The sequence below is a fragment of the Littorina saxatilis genome, linkage group LG12 (genome assembly GCF_037325665.1).
Source record: "Littorina saxatilis isolate snail1 linkage group LG12, US_GU_Lsax_2.0, whole genome shotgun sequence".
In the NCBI taxonomy this organism is placed as follows: domain Eukaryota; kingdom Metazoa; phylum Mollusca; class Gastropoda; order Littorinimorpha; family Littorinidae; genus Littorina; species Littorina saxatilis.
Genome location: NC_090256.1, coordinates 41,857,933 through 41,871,881, shown reverse-complemented (window position 1 = coordinate 41,871,881; position 13,949 = coordinate 41,857,933). Strand labels below are relative to the sequence as shown.

The 13,949-nt window shown below is 49.8% G+C and overlaps 1 protein-coding gene and 1 non-coding gene across 3 annotated transcripts in view; both read left to right on the top strand.

The window, feature by feature from the left end:
* Positions 1-13,404, top strand: part of LOC138981980 (uncharacterized) — a 275,745-nt gene extending 262,341 nt beyond the window's left edge. For both annotated transcript variants that reach the window (XM_070355180.1, XM_070355179.1), the window contains 5 exons: positions 280-473; positions 9,338-9,562; positions 10,495-10,606; positions 11,167-11,329; positions 12,305-13,404. In XM_070355180.1, the coding sequence (XP_070211281.1) occupies positions 280-473; positions 9,338-9,562; positions 10,495-10,606; positions 11,167-11,329; positions 12,305-12,464 (854 nt within the window). In that variant the 3' untranslated portion in view covers positions 12,465-13,404. The remainder of the gene's footprint in view (positions 1-279; positions 474-9,337; positions 9,563-10,494; positions 10,607-11,166; positions 11,330-12,304) is intronic.
* Positions 1,882-2,000, top strand: LOC138983421 (5S ribosomal RNA). Its single transcript, XR_011461156.1, has one exon. It is a non-coding gene; the product is annotated as a 5S ribosomal RNA (ribosomal RNA).
* Positions 13,405-13,949: the final 545 nt, after the last annotated feature.

Sequence of the window (13,949 nt, the reverse complement as noted above, 5' to 3'; positions counted from 1 at the left end):
CATGGCCTTTAGTTATAGGAAGGCTTTGGACAACCCGGTCTAGCTCAGCCTGACCTATCCTCTCCAGAGATTGTGTTGACCAGTAAATTCTGGTACATGTATAACCGGTAAAAATGTAAAAATACTGAAAATTAAATCAGCATCCGGTCATGCTATTTCCTTTAACCTTATCTGTGCTTCTTTGGTTGTGGACAACCCAGAGCCTCACAAGCATTGTTATTGTTCTTATTATGTTGATCATATTGATGGTGGTGACAAGCATGGTGTGTTTGATGGCAGGCACGTGTGACTGTATCCGTGGATACGGCGGGACGGACTGTTCCTTCAAGGTGTCGCTCGCCCCCACTGTGGCTTCCCAGGCAAGCCACGCTCTTTGTCAGTCCGACGTCGCCGCCTGTAACCGCACCTTTGTGCGCGGCGAACACTTCATGGAGAACGTGGGCGAGCTATCCTGCCATCTGACTCCCATTGAGGTGTGTTGTCACTCTGGTGTGTGTGTGTGTGTGTGTGTGTGTGTGTGATGTGTGTGTGTGGTGTGTGTTTGGGTGTGTGTGTGTGTCTGCGCGTGTGTGTACATGCATGCATGCGTAAAGAAACGGTGTGTGTATGTCTGCGTATGCGAGATGCATTCATGCATCCATACGTACAAATGTGTGTGTGTGTGCTTTTATGTGTGTCTGTGTGTGTGTTTTATCATGCATGTGTGTGCATGCATGTATGCATGTGTTCAAATGTGTGTGTATGTGCCTGCGTGTGTGCAAGCATGCATCCATGCGTACAAATGTGTGCGTGTGTGTGTTTACGTGTGTGTGTGTGTGTGCGTGTGTTTATGTGAGCATGCAAGCATGTCTGCAAGTTTGGGTGTGGGTTTGTGTGTGTTTGTTTCACCATTGTCATTTAAGCCCAGTTTGCTTTGGGTTTTCTCAGTTTATGGTTTGCTTTTGATTGTGGATTTTTGTTTGTTATACATTTCAATTGTAACGTTCTTGGCGCAAATTAATGGGACTCGCACTATAGAAAGTTATATATTGTCAATATAACACTTACCTCGACAGTACTATTCTTGCACATTATCTATTATAGGCCGAAAAAATTGGACAAAACGCTGAGTGGGTACAATTATCTCCCATAACCATGCGCCACCGTGGATCCCAAGCACTGTCCGAGTGCTTCCCCCTTACAGGATGTAGGTGGCGCGTCCTCTTTCTTTTTTCGCGCGTGTCAGACCGGCTGTGTTTCTGCTACGCTCCCGGATTATTTTGGACTAAGAGGCTTCTTTTCTGTGTGGACTATCACCTGTTGGATTATTGTGTGTTATTCCACTTCTGGCTTGAGGCTACGTTGTGTTTCCTTCAACTTGTGCCTCCGTTTTTGTGTGGCGGACTCGGCGTGCCTCCCGTCCTACTTCGTGATGACCGGTCGTCTGCTTCTCGTTTCGCCGCATTCACTTGAGTATTGACCTAAATTTTCTTTGAATTTTGTTAATTCTCGGTCTTTAAGGGTACGTACAGGGCGAGGTAGGATGTCTCGTCCTGTTTTGGGCTCTGGTTCTACGGAACCAGAATCTGCCGGGGGCAACCCTTCTCCGGGCGTCCAGCGTCATGTTTTGCGCACGGAGAAGGGGACCTTTCGGCGCTCCGACTCTCCCTCCCCAAACGCTTTGCGTTTGCGGCGAGGGAGGGCGAAGAAAGCCTGTTTGAGCAAGCTCAATGCGAGCTTGCTCAAACAGGCTGGGCTTGATCAGCTCCTCCCGGTTTCAAGCCTGGGGGGAAGGTTTTCTTCTCCTCCCTGGCTCGAATCCGGGGGCAGGTCGATTCCCAACCCTCTTTGGGGGTTGGTGAATCCGATCTAGGGGCTACTGGAGAGACTCAGGTTTTGACAGCCAACGGCCATGCCACGTTGTAAGCACCGGTTCTCGTCAGATCACCGTAGTTAAGCAACGTCGGGCCCGGTTAGTACTTGGATGGGTGACCGCCTGGGAACACCGGGTGCAGTTGGCATTAAAATCTTCCTTTTCCGGTGCCTCTCCTGTGCCCTCCTCGACTTCCACCGCTGTGGAAGCCAGGAGGGACACGGGTCCTCCTCTGAATTCCCTCGCTGGGTCGTCTGCTGCTGTTTCGACAGTAGTTTCGGCCTCCTGGGGGGGAGATCGGAGGAGATGACGGGGTCTCTGAATTCCCTCCCCGCTGGGGTTGGGATGCGAAGTGACCCCGTTCAGGGCGGTCCTGTGGGGGCAGGGGTTTCAGGCTTCGTGCCTACGACCACTGCTACTACGGTTCCCTCTGACGTCCGTGTGACTGGTGGCTGTCCCTCTTGAAACGCTCCGGCCGACTAGTTACTGGACGTGGAGGTGTTCGACAGAACGTGGTACTTCTGTCGAATGGTCAGGGCGACGGGAACATTGTTTCTGTTGCTCAGACCGACACCTCCGACCGGACCGTCTTGACCCCACGCCATTCCTTAGCGTCTGGTGTTCGGGTGACGGATGGTCCGGACCAAGGGTCCGGAACGTTCCAGGCTTACGGGTCGGGATCGAACCGGACCCACGGGTCCCGACTGGACTTGACCTCCGGGTTTGGTCCGGACGGGACCCATGGTACGGGACAGTACCTCTGGCCCTTGCCGGACCTACGGGTCCGGATGGTACGGTACCGGACCAGTGGTCCGGTCGGGACCGGACCACTCGACCACCTCTGTTGGTCCGGGTGGTCTGGCACCGAACCGTACCATGCCGGTCCACCGGACCTACGGGTCCGGATGGTACGGTATGTCCACGTCGGACCGAGCCACCCGAACACTTCTGTGGGTACGGATGGTTCGGTGCCGAACGGGACCTCCGGATGGTACGGGACCGGACCGAACCTATGGGTTCGGATGGTCCGGTACCGGACCAGTGGTCCGGTCCGAACCGGACCACCCGACCACCTCTGTTGGTCCGGATGGTCTGTCACCGAACCGGACCACCGGACCTACGGGTCCGGATGGTACGGTATGTCCATGTCCGGACCGAACCACCCGAACACTTCTGTGGGTACGGATGGTTCGGTGCCGTACGGGACCTCCGGATGGTACGGGACCGGACCGGACCACCGGACCGGAACACCGGACCACCCTACCGGATCGGTCCGGACCACCCGACCACCTCTGTTGGTCCGGATGGTCTGGCACCGAACCGGACCACCGGACCTACGGGTCCGGATGGTACGGTATGTCTACGTCCGGACCAAACCACCCGAACACTTCTGTGGGTACGGATGGTTCGGTGTCGAACGGGACCTCCGGATGGTACGGGACCGGACCGGACCTACGGGTCCGGATGGTCCGGTGCCGGACCGGTGGTCCGGTCCGGACCACCCGACCACCTCTGTTGGTCCGGATGGTCTCGAACCGAACCGGACCATACTGGACTTACGGGTCCCGATGGTGCGGTATGTCCACGTACGGACCGAACCACCCGAACACTTCTGTGGGTACGGATGGTTCGGTGCCGAACGGGACCTCCGGATGGTACGGGACCGGACCGGACCACCGGACCGGAACACCGGACCACCCTACCGGACTGGATCGGACCACCCGACCACCTCTGTTGGTCCGGATGGTCCGGCACCGAACCGGACCACCGGACTTACGGGTCCGGATGGTACGGTATGTCCACGCCCGGACCGAACCACCCGAACACTTCTGTGCGTACGGATGGTTCGGTGCCGAACAGGACCTCCGGATGGTACCGGACCTACGGGTCCGGATGGTCCGGTGCCGGACCACCCGACCACCTCTGTTGGTCTGGATGGTCTGGCACCGAACCGGACCATACCGGACCACCGGACCTACGGGTCCGGATGGTACGGTATGTCCACGTCCGGACCGAACCACCCGAACACTTCTGTGGGTACGGATGGTTCGGTGCCGAACGGGACCTCCGGATGGTACGGGACCGGACCGGAACCCCGGACCGGAACACCCTACCGGACCGGATCGGCACCCCCGACCGGACCGGACCATTTCTTTTCTGATCAGACCCGATGGGTTCCTGTTCAGTCTATAAATGGCGGGGGTTCGTTGGCTGGGCTGACCCAACAGTCGCAGGGTTTTTGTTTTTCTCCCCCTTCGGCTGCTGGAGACGTTTCGTCTTTGGGGCAGGGGTCTTCGCGGCCTCTTGCTTCTGTGGGCGTTTCTTCACAGCCTGTTTCATCGCTTTCGGCTCTTCCCCCTCAAGCTCCCTACACTCCTGCTTTGAGGAGTTGTCGGGAAGTGAAGAGGAGAGTGAGTCGGAGGACGATAGGGAGGAGGATCAGGGTCGCCCTGAGGTTAACACTGATCCTCTACCCTTGCCGGTTTCTGATGGAACTTCCGAAGCTATGCTTCGTACTTTCCAACAGTACATGACAGACATCACGCGGCGTCTTGACGCCACGGATGCCTCTCTTAAGCGTCTGTCGTCTAGTGTTGACACACAGGACGTGGACCCGGGGTCTGAGGACGAGAGGCAGGAGGCTCGCCCTCGCACAGCTAGAAGGACGTTTGAACAGTTTCAGGACGTCCTTCCCTCCGACGCCCTCTCGTCCTTTGAGTCCGCTTCGGCCCGGGCGCGGGAGGCACACGCCGCGTCTGCCGGCGGCTCGTTTTATGAACGATCCGGCCGCCGGCAATTCGCGTTCCACCCTAGTCTTAGTGCCACGGTGGAAGCGGCAGCACATCGCCTGAGGAGTACAGATTCACGTGCAAACGCGACCTATGTTCCTCGGGAGGACGCGGGTTCAGTGCCGTGCTTTCCTTCGGGAGGCGCACCTCCACTGTTTCCTCGTGTCCAATCTGTTTCGTCCCTCCCTTTTCCCTTTGACTCTCGAACTCTCCCTTTCCAGACTTCGAGTGTTTAGGGTGGGGCTGACGGTGATGTGTTCGTTGGGGAGGTGCCTTCGGTCAAGAAGGTGGAACTGAGCTCTGCTTCGTTCCACAATCTTGAGGCCACCGTTTCTTCCACAGTCGAGGCCCAATCACAGGCCTTAACAAGGATGAGCACGCTGTCCACACTGTTGGACCCTCCCGATCGGGCAGAGTCCGATTCCACTCGGGTCCTTGACACGGTTCGAGTGGATCGGGCTTTGCATGCCGTGCGATCGTGCGTGACGTCTGTGGCAGAATTGGCCATTGGAACACGGGTCCACTTTATTGGCCCTGTTCCGTGATCATTTTCTGGTTACTTCTATAGTGCCTCCGGATATGAGGAAGAGTCTGAGGAACACGTTTCCTCAGCCTTCTTCCCTCTTTCATCCGGACACTGTTCGTTCTGTGGTGGAGTCCACACGCCAGAGGAACACTGATTCTCTGATGGTTGGCCTCGCTGCTTCGGCGACGGCGGCGGGGAGTAAGAGAAGTGCTACAGTCACCTCCAGCTCCCAGCCTCAGAAGAAGAAGAAGAAGCCAGTTTCACTGCCTCCTTCTTCCTCCTCTTAGGCGCCTGTCGCGTTCCCAATCAAGACGAAGGGTGCTCAGACAGGTAAGGGGAAGCAGCACCACCAGGGGGGGTGGTCGCAAGCCTGCGCCTGCCCGCCAGCAGAATTTTCAGTGAGTCCCGGCCCTACGTTGACGCCCCCTCAAGTTGCCCCTCTTTCGTCCGTCGGTTCCCTTTTTCGGGCCCGCGACATGTGGGGCAGACTGGTCTCCAACCAGTTTATCTTGAGGGTGGTGGAGTCGGGGTTTTCTCTACCGCTGTCGTCACAACCTCCATTGTCCGCTCTACCATTGACGTTCCCCCCTCCTCGAGACCCTGCCAGATGGCAGGCTCTTCAGGACGAGGTGAACTTGTTGGTCGAGAAGGCGGTCTACCCCCTTTCTCAGCCTTCTCCGGGGTTCTGCTCCCGCCTGTTCACCGTCCCCAAAAAGGACGGCCGGTTCAGGCCGGTGTTGGACCTCTCCACCTTGAACTTGTACCTTCACAGGTGCAAGTTCAAGATGGAAACCCCTTCGTCGGTCCGGTTGGCCATCCGGCCAAACGATTGGGCCATGTCTGGGACCTCCAGGATGCTTACTTCCACATCCTGGTGGCCCCGGGGTACCGACATCTGCTCCGGTTCGTTTGGGAGGGCACAGTGTTCGAGTTTCGGGCCCTCCCATTCGTCCTGTCCTTGGCCCCTCTGATTTTCAACGGGGACAACAACACCACATGCTTAGCTTACCTTCGCCACCAGGGGGGCACCAATTCTCGGTCCCTCTCCCTGTTGGCGGAGGAGATTCTGCTCTGGTGCCAGACCAATCAGGTCCGGATGTCAGTCCAGTTCGTTCCGGGGAAACTGAACGCCCTGGCCGACATTCTCAGTCGGGGCTATCAGGTTCTCTCCACAGAATGGACCATCGCTCACAACGTTCTACAGCGTCTGTGGGCAAGGTGGGACCGTCCTCTGATCGATCTGTTCGCAACTCGATTCAGCGCTCGGCTTCCCAGGTACGTCAGCCCCTTTCGAGACACGAATGCGTTCCACTTGGACGCATTCACTCTCTTGTGGAGGCTCCTCGATGCTTACGCCTATCCCCCGACATCTCTGATTCCGAGGGTGCTGGCAAAATATCTGCAGGAACGACCAAGACTGATTTTGGTCGCGCCTTACTGGCCAACAGCTCCGTGGTTTCCAGATCTTCGCGGTCTCACCCACGTAGACCCTCTACCTCTGGATTTGGACGGGGGAAGTCTGCTCCAGCCTCGATCATGCCTCCCTCATCCACGTCCAGAGAGTCTGTGCTTGACCGCATGGCTCTTGTGCGCTCCAAACTGCTTGCACTAGGATTGCACAAGAGTTCAGTAGAGTTTTCCTTGAACGCTAAGAGGCGATCAACTAATCAGCTCTACGACTTACGCTGGAGAGCTTGGGCCACCTTCGCCTTGTCCAAGGGGATAAAGCCGCTTTATCCCTCAACACAGGACTTGGCCAACTTCCTGGTGGAAGTGTATCAAAAGAAGAGTCTTCCTTCTAAGACTCTTCTTGGATACAAATCTGCCATCACTTCCACGATTACGGCCGCTACTGGTCGCAGACCTGAACACTTGATCAGGTCCTCCCTCATCGCTAATGTCCTTTCGGGTAGTAGCAATGCAGCGGTGTCTAAACCTCGGGTTTCATTTCCCAAGGGGGATGTCTTCCTGGTCCTCAAACTCCTGCGTAGCAATGAGTTTGAACCCCTGCCAGGCATCAGTATCAAGTTGCTGATTTTTAAGACTAATTGTTCCTCATCGCTTTAGCCACTTGCCGTAGACTCAGTGGTATTCAAGCTTTGAGTGGCCTGGACTTTGACATTGAGTTCACCACACAGCAGTGGTTGCCAGCATGGTCACGTCAGTCTAAGGTATGTTTCTTGGGTATATTTTCTTTTACGGTAGTACTGTTCGAAAATTGCCTGGGTATCTTAATCCTTGGATTTAAGTGATTTTTGACTCACATGCGAAGCAAAAGTGAGTCTATGTACTCACCCGAGTCGTCCGTCCGTCCGTCCGTCCGGACGTCCGGACGTCCGGAAAACTTTAACGTTGGATATTTCTTGGACACTATTCAGTCTATCAGTACCAAATTTGGCAAGATGGTGTATGATGACAAGGCCCCAAAAAACATACATAGCATCTTGACCTTGCTTCAAGGTCAAGGTCGCAGGGGCCATAAATGTTGTCTAAAAAACAGCTATTTTTCCCATTTTTCCCATTTTCTCTGAAGTTTTTGAGATTGAATACCTCACCTATATATGATATATAGGGCAAAGTAAGCCCCATCTTTTGATACCAGTTTGGTTTACCTTGCTTCAAGGTCAAGGTCACAGGAGCTCTTCAAAGTTGGATTGTATACATATTTTGAAGTGACCTTGACCCTGAACTATGGAAGATAACTGTTTCAAACTTAAAAATTATGTGGGGCACATGTTATGCTTTCATCATGAGACACATTTGGTCACATATGATCAAGGTCAAGGTCACTTTGACCCTTATGAAATGTGACCAAAATAAGGTAGTGAACCACTAAAAGTGACCATATCTCATGGTAGAAAGAGCCAATAAGCACCATTGTACTTCCTATGTCTTGAATTAACAGCTTTGTGTTGCATGACCTTGGATGACCTTGACCTTGGGTCAAGGTCACATGTATTTTGGTAGGAAAAATGTGTAAAGCAGTTCTTAGTGTATGATGTCATTGCTAGGTTTAGTTATTTGACCTTGACTGAAGGTCAAGGTCATGTAAAGGTCAAGGTCAAGCATGTGAGTCGTATGGGCTTTGCCCTTCTTGTGATTAAGGAGTTTAATACTCTACATATCACCCTCACACCACTCTGGTATTCTGTGCAAGAATAGTACTGTCGAGGTAAGTGTTATATTGACTGTAAGGCTTCTTTTTAAGCCTACTGTCTATATGATACTTACCGAGACAGTACTATTAGAGTTTCCCTCCCGCCTCCCCTCTTGATATGTTATGGGCTTTTTGAGGGTCTGCAGCTCATAAAGAAAGAGGACGCGCCACCTACATCCTGTAAGGGGGAAGCACTCGGACAGTGCTTGGGATCCACGGTGGCGCATGGTTATGGGAGATAATTGTACCCACTCAGCGTTTTGTCCAATTTTTTCGGCCTATAATAGATAATGTGCAAGAATAGTACTGTCTCGGTAAGTATCATATAGACAGTAGGCTTAAAAAGAAGCCTTACAATTATGATTATTATTATGAGTATAAGAGCCTTGACGTTTGCTTGGAAATGAGAGGTGTAATTGATAAATAAATAGTACTGGTGTTCTGCACAGCGATGAAGGATTGTATGTTTCTGTGACTTAGTTTGCGCTGTACTCCTTCTTCCAGTTTTAATTGGGCAGAAATTGGAAGAAAAAAGACATGTATGACAAATGTACCCACCCCCCACCCCCCATACACCCCCTGTTCCCAGGCACCACCACTCCCAACCCCCCATGAATAAAAAAGAAAAGAAGAATGAACAAGGATACTTGAACACGAAATATAAAAGAGAGAAATAAAAGCTGAAAAAATTGTAAACACCATGTTTTGTAGGCAAGAATGGATAATGGATACTTTGTTCACATCTCTTTAGTTTTTTTCCCCTCCACGAACAGTGGATAACCATTTTGTTTTCTTCTGCTTGTATGGGCTGCAACTCCCACATACACTCATAGGCACGAGTGGGCTTTTACATGTTTGGCCGATTTCACCCCATCATTTAGGCAATCATACTCTGGGGTTTTTCACTGGTAAACACGGGTGGGCTTTTACATGGAGGCTGTTTTTACCCCGCCATTCAGGCAATCATACTCACTTTTGGGGGGAAAAAATCATTCTAAATGTACATGCAATAGGTGGGTGAGACTGGCATCACCAGCCGAGGAGCTACACTGTTGTCAGCCGCAACGTATCGCAGTCAGTACGAAGTGCTGTGCGCCTTGCCGGAACCCAGGAGTTACGCCATTAAGGTCAGCAACGACAAGCAGTCCACCAGCCTCCATGGGGCGCTGTTCGTCGTCTACAATCCCAAGTGCTTCGACTGTCAGCTAGACGCTTCCTCCCCAACCTGTACACCCAAGGTTGGTCATCTTTGTGTGTGTGGGTGGGTGGGTGTGTGTCTGTGTGGGGAGTGGGTCTGTGTGTGTGTGTGTTGGTCTGTGTGTGTGTGTTGGTGTGTGTGTTGTGTGTGTTGGTCTGTGTGTGTGTGTGTGTGTGTGGGTGGGTGCGTATGTGTGGGGGGTGGGTGTGTGTGTGTGGGTCTGTATGTGTGTGTCTGTGTTTTGATGTGTGTGTGTGTGTGTTGGTCTCTGTGTGTGTTGGTCTCTGTGTGTGTTGGTCTCTGTGTGTGTGTGGGTGGGTGGGTGTGTATGTGTGGGGGGTGGGTCTGTGTGTGTGTGTGGGTGGGTGTGTATGTGTGGGGGTGGGTCTGTGTGTGTGTGGGTGGGTGGGTGTGTATGTGTGTATGTGTGGGGGTGGGTCTGTGTGTGTGTGTGTGTGGGTCTGTATGTGTGTGTGTCTGTGTTTTGATGTGTGTGTGTGTGTGTTGGTCTGTGTGTGTGTGTGTGTTGGTCTGTGTGTGCGTATGTGAGAGGTGTTTGAGTTTGCGTAATGTTGGAGAAAAGCTGTTGTGATATTTGTTTGTGGAAATGAGCTGTATACTCAAACATTGAGCCGTTTCTCTAAGTTCAATAGCTTTGGTTCCCTGTTTGCCTAACAGTGCAGGCTGAGTTGTGCTAATACCTGATTTTCTGTTTCTTTACATGCATCCAATAGGCATTTTAGTGGAAATCAGTGTGTGTGACCAAGTGTATACTGAGGAGTCAGACCTTAATGTAAGCAGCTCACTTATAGTTATTGATAGCTGCTTTCTGCAGCTGTGACAAAGGTAAACTACTGCGTCACCTTGTCTCATCAGTATAATCATTTCCCACACAAGCAGAGGAGAAAAGGGCTGTGTTTGAAGAAAGAGAACTATTTTGTGAGGTAACTAACAGAAGTGATGATTGTGCAGAGTCTGACATGCCTGATTGACGGTCAGTGCTACAACAACGGAGAAACTGACCCCACGGACAGCTGCCGTGTGTGTTCCTTGGCTTCCTACGACTCCTGGTCAACTAACTCAGGTAATAACCCACTGTCATATCTTCTGTGTTTTCTCTGTGCATGTACATTCACAATGTAACAACGTGATAAGGTTACACAAAAAATGTTTGTTTCTGATATTAACAAGTCCCCCAAAATAAGGAAGGTGACTTTTTTCATGTAGTTTTTATTTTTTGTTAGTAGTTAAATGCTTTTTTTTAAACAATGGCTTTTCATTGGCTAAACCTCATGCCAGTTGTGTTCCGGAGATGTTGCTGTAGCTTCCCTTCTGTAGTCTGCAAATCAAAACATTTGTAGGGTGGGAGGAAAAATAAGGTTCATTAGGGAACCGTAAAATCTGAATTTTTGGTAACTATATACAGTTTGAAAGAGTCAAGTTTCAAAGGCTGTGTAAATAATGCTTTGCATTTTTCATTTCAGCCCTTTTTATCTTGTGTTTCATTGTTAAATATGTAAGACGAATAATTAGTTATCTGAGAATAATTTTTTTTACATAGCATTTTGAAGGGATGAGAAAAGCCGGTACAGTCTAACCTAAAGAAAAACTCACTTGCTCAAAACCTGTGTGTATGTTTTCCAGTGGCTGGATGTCAAAGCACAACACTGTCCACCACGACGACTGAAGGCCGTGGGAACGACCGTAGCTCACGTTTCAACGAAGAGACCACCATCATAGGAGCCTCCCTGGCCTCGGTCATCGTTGTGCTGGCAATCATCGGCATCACAGTCTACGTTATTCGCAGGTCAGTTACAGCATAGACCAAATAGCCTGGACCGCCAACTCGTCACGTGACCCTTCGAGGTTACGACTCTCGACTTTCAGGGGCGCGTCGCGTCCGGTTTGAAAGGCCAGCGATTTGAAGACAGTGAAAAGAAAGCACGCTCCAGTTATTTGTGACAATGGGAGGTGACAATGAACTGGATTTTCCAAAACTCCAAACTAAACTTAACAAAACTTATCGAAAAACATGTTCCATATGCACTTTTGCTGAGTTTATTTTAGCATTTTCAGAACTTACCTCGGCAACTTCGTCCATGCACAATCGACACCGGATATCACGTCCCCCTGATTTCTGAAAGGCTTGTAAGCGTAGGTTCCTAAATGCGAGAGGCCGCTACCTCGTAATAGAGAGAAAGAGCGGAGAGAGAGCTAGTTGGCGGTCCAGAATAAATGGTCAATGGTTACAGCTAGATATATATTCACAATACAGTGGAACCCCTCTTTGATGACCTTCAAACATCTGAGCTAATCAGGTCTTGAAAATGAGTCTTCAAATGGGGGTTAATTTAACAGAAAATCTGAGAAAATGGGGGTTAATCTAACAGAAAATCTGAGAAAATGGGGGTTAATCTAACAGAAAATCTGAGAAAATGGGGGTTAATCTAACAGAAAATCTGAGAAAACAGGATGTTGAAAGGGAGGCTGGGGAGTTTAAAAGGGGGTTCCTCTGTCCTGCACTTTAGGGTTTAATGACAAGGCGCCTTTGTGTTAGAGCACAGAGCACCTGTGAGAGCAACGGATGTGAAGGCTGTATGATCTGAGCATGCATGCGCTTTTCACTGAAACAACCTTTACCCAGCTGATGGTGTGGGTTTTTTAATTTTTTTTGTGGGGGGGCAGTTAACGTGTACTTATATCATTGTCCAAAATGACTTACTAAGTATGCTTTAGGCAGGGACACGTCAGTTTTGTAAAACATTTGTACATTGTGTTTCAGACGCCAGCGAAGACGCACTCAACGAGAACTGGTGTCGCGTTCCAGCGATCATTCCAGCTACGAAAGAAACTACGATGGTTCCTTCGGTGTGCGCACACAGAAATCATTAGCATTCAAAAATCCAACCCAGATGCACTATGAATCCACATTAGACCACTGAACATACCATTTCATGTGACGGCAAACCAGATAATCATGTGACGATAATCAGTGTTTTAAGATTTACTGTGTTTTTTTCTGAAAGTTAAATCACACTTTTATTTTATTTTGTATGATTATTTATTTTATTTTATTTGTTACTGGCTGTCTCTCAGAGTATCAAACTGATCTGTGACATTGTGTAATCTTACCTCCATGTTTGTTGTAGGTTTGTATTTCTATTTTGTGATATCTTGTTTTAGTTTTGTGTTCTCTCTTTTTTTACATTTTTAAATTTATTTTTTTTTAGTTTTGGTTTTGTTGCTTGTTTTCTTTTTTTTAATGTCAAACAGCTGGACTGTTGCTCATTGGCTCACGTAAGTGTAGCCTATTTGATCGTAACTTTGTCTGTCTGTGCGTGCGTGCGTGCGTGTGTGTGTGCGTGCGTGTGTATGTCTGTGGTAGAAACTTTAACATTTCGTCATTTGAAGACGTCACATTATGGCGTAAGAGGGTTAGACGTCACGCGAAGGAATTATTGAAAGTCTCGGTCATTGTTATTTTGAGCGGGCCGAGACTAGTTGGCAGTCCTGTCCCTGTAAGTAGGCTACATGCAGACAGACAGATCTAGATCTAGTGTCTCTCTTTCTTGCACAGTGTCACCTATGCTTACTGTGTGTGTGTGTGTATGTGTGACGGAGTGATTGAGTTTGTGTTACTGTTTGTCTATTTCTTACGTGAGCCTTGAAGGCTTCGCCTCTTGTTTTCTTTGTGCTTGTGCTCTTTTTAAAATGTATTTGTTACCATTACCATTTTTGTGGTTAGCTGTATTTTCATCTGTTGTAGATCTCTAATTCCATGAAGCTTTAAGATGATAAACTATGTTTGTTACTCGGTGCCTCAAATGTATATATATATATTTGTTACTTGCAATGACAATAAAGATGTTTCTGTTCTTTCAATGATTTGGGTTAGAAGATCCAAATGATTGTGTAATCTTTAATCCTCTACAGATAACCTGTTTGAAAGGCAGCACTACATTCAAAGCTGCACATATTGAACACACACAAGTGCACGAAACGCTTCTATAACATTTGGAGGCCAAGCTGGGACGGACAATGGCCCGAATGGGTCAACTTTATGTGTTGACTCGGAGACGGTATCCATGTTACCCCCTGTGTCACCACGATGGCACGTAAAAAAACCTCGGCCGTTCTGCCATTAGTGCAGGTGGCTGATTACACCTAAACACACACTCACACCTGGGTAGCACGACTCTTAGTGCTGCTAGCTTTCCACTAGGAGGAAGCGACCCGAATTTCCCATAAAGAAATGAAAATGAAGACAAGGAGGATAATTGTAACGAATTTTTAGTGTGGCAGTCAGCACGGTAATTCAGCCGAGTCTTCAAAACTTCAAATAGTCAACCGAGACGGTAAATCGTCATAAGCATAAGCTAATCGAGACAGTGAATCTCCAAAGATTCTTTAGATAGTAAGCCGAGACT